A 5,000-nucleotide genomic window follows, 5' to 3' on the forward strand; every position below is an offset into this window, starting at 1 on the left:
CACCCCAAAACACACCAAAAAACACCCAAAAAAACACCCAAAAACACCAAAAACTCCCAAAAACACCAAAAAACACCCAAAAACACCCCAAAACACACCAAAAAACACCCAAAAACACCCGTTACAGCCCTTCACCGCTCACTCACACCCCCACTCACCCCTCCTCCCCCAACAGACAGTCAAGAGGCACGCAGAGGAGATGAACAAGCCGCAAGAGGAGGTGACGAGAGTAGCCCAGCCTAAGCTTTTCCGAAATGGTGTCTTGAGAAGTTACCAGCTAGATGGGTTTTCTTGGTTATTGGTGAGTGTGGGAGAGAGTGAGAGGGTGTGAGAGGGTGTGGGAGAGAGTGAGAGAGAGTGAGAGTGTGTGTGAGAGAGAGTGAGAAGCTGTGGGTGGTTTTTTTTTGGGTTTAAATGTGTGTTTTTTTTATTTTTTCGACTTTTTGTGTTTGTTGTGGTTCGTTTCTCTCTCTCTCTCTCTCTCTCTCTCTCTCTCTCTCTCTCTCTCTCTCTCTCTCTCTCTCTCTCTCTCTCTCTCTCTCTCTCTCTCTCTCTCTCTCTCTCTCTCTCTCTCTCTCTCTCTCTCTCAAGCTGCCAGTACCACCATCACTACTACTACTACTTTTCTTCCTCCTCCTCCTCCTCTCCTCTCCTCTCTTCTACAACCACCACCACCACCACTAACCCATCACCCCCAGACACTTTACGAGAACGGGATCAACGGCATTCTGGGAGATGAGATGGGCTTGGGGAAGACTGTCCAGTTTATCGCCTTGGTGTGTCACTTGGTGGAGCAGGGAGTGGCCGGGCCCTTCCTGGTGTGTGCTCCACTCTCCACGCTGCCTAACTGGTTGGGGGAGTTCCATCGCTTTGCTCCTTCTGTGAGTGTTACCTCATCCTCGTGTTGTCCAGACTTGCACAGCCTAACCTAACCTAACCTAACGTAACCTAACCTAACCTAACCTAACCTAACCTAACCTAGCCCAGCCTAACCTAACCTAACTTAACCTAACGTAACCTAACCTAACTTAACCTAACCTAACCTAACCTAACCTAACCTAACTTAACCTAACCTAACCTAACCTAACCTAACCTAACCTTCTGTGAGTGTTACCTCATCCTTGTGTTGTCCAGATTAGCCCAGCCTAACCTAACCTAACCTAACCTAACCTAACCTAACCTAACCTAACTTAACCTAACGTAACCTTACCTAACCTAACCTAACTTAACTGAACCTAACCTAACCTAACCTAACTTAATCTAACCTAACCTAACCTAACCTAACCTAACCTAACCTAACTTAACCTAACCTAACCTAACCTAGCCTAACCTAACCTAACCTAACGTAACCTAATCTAACTCTGCCCAGCCTAACCTAACCTAACCTAACCTAACTTAACCTAGCCTAACCTAACCTAACCTAACCTAACCTAACCTAACTTAACCTAACCTAACCTAACCTAACTTAACCTAACTTAACCTAACCTAACCTAACCTAGCCCAGCCTAACCTAACCTAACTTAACCTAACCTAACCTAACTTAACTTAACCTAACCTAACCTAACCTAACCTAACCTAACCTAACTTAACCTAACCTAACCTAACCTAACCTAACCTAACCTAACCTAGCCTAACCTAACCTAACCTGATCTAATCTAACTCAGCCCAGCCTAACCTAACCTAACTTAACCTAACCTAACCTAACCTAACCTAACCTAACCTAACCTAACCTAGCCCAGCCTAACCTAACCTAACCTAACCTAACCTAACTTAACCTAACCTAACCTAACCTAACCTAACCTAACTTAACCTAACCTAACCTAACCTAACCTAACCTAGCCTAACCTAACCTAACCTAGCCTAACCTAACCTAACCTAACCTAACCTAACTTAACTTAACCTAACCTAACCTAACCTAACCTAACCTAACCTAGCCCAGCCTAACCTAACCTAACCTAACCTATCCTAACCTAACCTAACCTAACCTAACTTAACCTAACCTAACCTAACCTAACCTAACTTAACCGAACCTAACCTAACCTAACCTAACCCAGCCTAACCTAACCTAACCTAACCTAACCTAACCTAACCTATCCTAACCTAACCTAACCTAACCTAACCTAACCCAGCCTAACCTAACCTAACCTAACCTAACCTAGCCCAGCCTAACCTAACCTAACCTAACCTAACCTAACCTAACCTAACTTAACCTAACCGAACTTAACCTAACCTAAATTCTCTCTCTCTCTCTCTCTCTCTCTCTCTCTCTCTCTCTCTCTCTCTCTCTCTCTCTCTCTCTCTCTCTCTCTCTCTCTCTCTCTCTCTCTCTCACCCCCCTTGCCCCACAGATCCCCACCCTGCTGTACCACGGATCAGAGAGTGAAAGAGTGGAGAAGAGGGAGGTGATCCGAAGGGCAGTGGAAGTGGAAGGATGCCCTGTCCGCGTCCTTCCTGTTGTTATCACTTCCTATGAGGTGAGGTGGAGTGTGTCGGGGTATCTGGAGAGGTTGTTGGGGTGTGTAAGGGGTGTTTAAGGGCAGTTTGTGTGGTTTCTGGGTGTTTTTTGGGTGTTTAAGGGTCATTTGTGTGTTTTTGGGGTGTTTTTGGGTGTTTAAGGGTAGTTTGTGTGTTTTTTTGGGTGTTTTTGGGTGTTTAAGGGTCGTTTGTGTGTTTTTTGGGGTGTTTTTGGGTGTTTTTTGGGTGTTTAAGGGTAGTTTGTGTATTTTTGGGGTGTTTTTGGGTGTTTTATGGGTGTTTAAGGTTAGTTTGTGTATTTTTGGGGTGTTTTTGGGTGTTTTTTGGGTGTTTAAGGTTAGTTTGTGTGTTTTTGGGGTGTTTAGTAATAGTTTGCTTCATGTCGGTTTGTTTTTGGGGTGTTTAGCGATAGTTTGCTGTGTGTTGGGGTGTTTAGTGCGTTTTGGGGTGTGTAATTTTGTTTTTGGGGTGTTAAAGTGCGGCTCTGGTAACTTTCGGTGCATTTGGGAGTGTTTTGGTGGGTGAAAATTTGTTTTTTTAGTGTTTTTTTGGTGTGTAGGTGTGTCAGGGGTGTTTTGGTGTGTTTGGGGTGTTTTCGTGGGTGTTTGGGGTGATTTGGGTGTGTGTTGGGGTGTGTCAAGGGTGTTGTGATGTGTTTTGGGTGTGTTAGTGTGTTTTTTTGGGTGTTTTAAGGGTGTTTTGGGGTGTTCTGGGATGTGTCAGGCTGTGTCAATGGTGTTGTGATGTGTTTTGGGTGTGTTAGTGTGTTTTTTGGGTGTTTAAGGGTGTTTTAGGGTGTTCTGGGATGTGTCAGGCTGTGTCAATGGTGTTGTGACGTGTTTTGGGTGTGTTGCTGTGTTTTTTGGGTGTTTAAGGGTGTTTTGGGGTGTTCTGCGATGTGTCAGGCTGTGTCAATGGTGTTGTGATGTATTTTGGGTGTGTTGCTGTGTTTTTTGGGTGTTTAAGGGTGTTTTGGGGTGTTCTGGGGTGTGTCAGGCTATGTCAATGGTGTTGTGACGTGTTTTGGGTGTGTTAATGTGTTTTTTGGGTGTTTAAGGGTGTTTTGGGGTGTTTGATAACCTTTAATGTGTCTCCCTGCTCCTGTCTGTCCCTAACTTGTCCCTAACCTGCCCCTAACTCCTACAGGTGGCCATCAGGGATGTGAGGGCCCTGCAGCAGTACTCCTGGAGGTATTTGTGTGTGGACGAGGGGCACAGGCTGAAGAACCACAAGTGTAGGCTGACCAAGTGAGTGTGGGAGAGAGAGAGAGAGGCAGAGAGAGAGAGAGAGGGGGAGGGGGGAGGAAGACTTGTTAATCTGTCACTAGAACCTTAAAAACACTCTTGAAAACCTTTACAACTTCAACTACAGCCTTTGGAATGTAGAAATGTTGTTAATCTGTCACTAGAACCTTAAAAACACTCTTGAAAACACTTTCAACTTCAACTAGAGCCTTTGGAATGTAGAAATGTTGTTAATCTGTCACTGGAACCTTAAAAACACATTTGAAAACCCTTACAACTTCAATTAGAGCCTTTGGAATGTAGAAATGTTGTTAATCTGTCACTGGAACCTTAAAAACACTCTTGAAAACCCTTACAACTTCAACTAGAGCCTTTGGAATGTAGAAATATTGTTAATCTGTCATTGGAACCTTAAAAGCACACTTAAAAACCACAGTAACTTCAACTACAGCCTTTTAAATACAGGTAGCAGGGTTCTCAAGGGTGTTTCACCTGTCAGTAATGCAGAAATATTGTTAATCTGTCATTGGAACCTTAAAAGCACACTTGAAAACCACAGTAGCTTCAACTACAGCCTTTTAAATACAGGTAGCAGGGTTCTCAAGGGTGTTTCTCCTGTCAGTAATGCAGAAATCTCATTAATCTGCCACTAGAACCTTAAAAACACCCTTAAAAACCCTTGTCACTTCATCTAGAGCCTTTCAAAAGATCATATCACCAGTTACCAATGCAAAAATCTCATTAATCTGCCACTAGAACCTTAAAAACACCCTTAAAAACCCCAAAATGGACACTAACCTAACTCGTACCCTTCCCTACAGGTCCCTGAACACCTTTCCTCCCATGAACCGGCTCCTGCTGACTGGCACGCCCTTACAGAACAGCCTGGCAGAGCTGTGGGCCCTTCTGAACTTCCTAATGCCAGATATATTTGATTCCCTTGATGTCTTTGAGTCTTGGTTCAACGTGGTAGAGATGCAAGAGGAAGGGAGTGACGAGAGGATTCTGAGGCAGGAACGAGAGGGGCAAGTCATTTCTACTCTAATGAAGGTGAGAGAGAGAGTGTTTTGGAGGGTTTTGGGTGTGTTTTGGTGTGTTTTTGGTGTGTTTTTGGTGTGTTTTGGGGTGTTTTGGGTGTTTTTTGGGTGTTTTGGGTGTTTTTGGTGTTTTTGTGTGTTTTTGGGGTGTTTTTGGTGTGTTTTTGGGTGTTTTTGGGGTGTTTTTGTGTGTTTTTGGGGTGTTTTGGTGTGTTTTTGGGTGTTTTTGGGGTGTTTTTGTGTG

General features: G+C 44.2%; 1 protein-coding gene across 7 annotated transcripts in view; it reads left to right on the forward strand.

Annotated features, from left to right (window-relative positions):
• Positions 1–5,000, forward strand: part of LOC135096213 (lymphocyte-specific helicase-like) — an 18,728-nt gene that overhangs the window by 7,036 nt on the left and 6,692 nt on the right. For all 7 annotated transcript variants that reach the window (XM_063997579.1, XM_063997585.1, XM_063997582.1 and 4 more), the window contains 5 exons: positions 176–301; positions 699–881; positions 2,349–2,474; positions 3,622–3,722; positions 4,541–4,769. In XM_063997579.1, coding sequence (XP_063853649.1) covers positions 176–301; positions 699–881; positions 2,349–2,474; positions 3,622–3,722; positions 4,541–4,769 — 765 coding nt within the window. The remainder of the gene's footprint in view (positions 1–175; positions 302–698; positions 882–2,348; positions 2,475–3,621; positions 3,723–4,540; positions 4,770–5,000) is intronic.

Source organism: Scylla paramamosain, unplaced genomic scaffold (assembly GCF_035594125.1).
Source record: "Scylla paramamosain isolate STU-SP2022 unplaced genomic scaffold, ASM3559412v1 Contig3, whole genome shotgun sequence".
NCBI classification, from domain to species: Eukaryota; Metazoa; Arthropoda; class Malacostraca; order Decapoda; family Portunidae; genus Scylla; species Scylla paramamosain.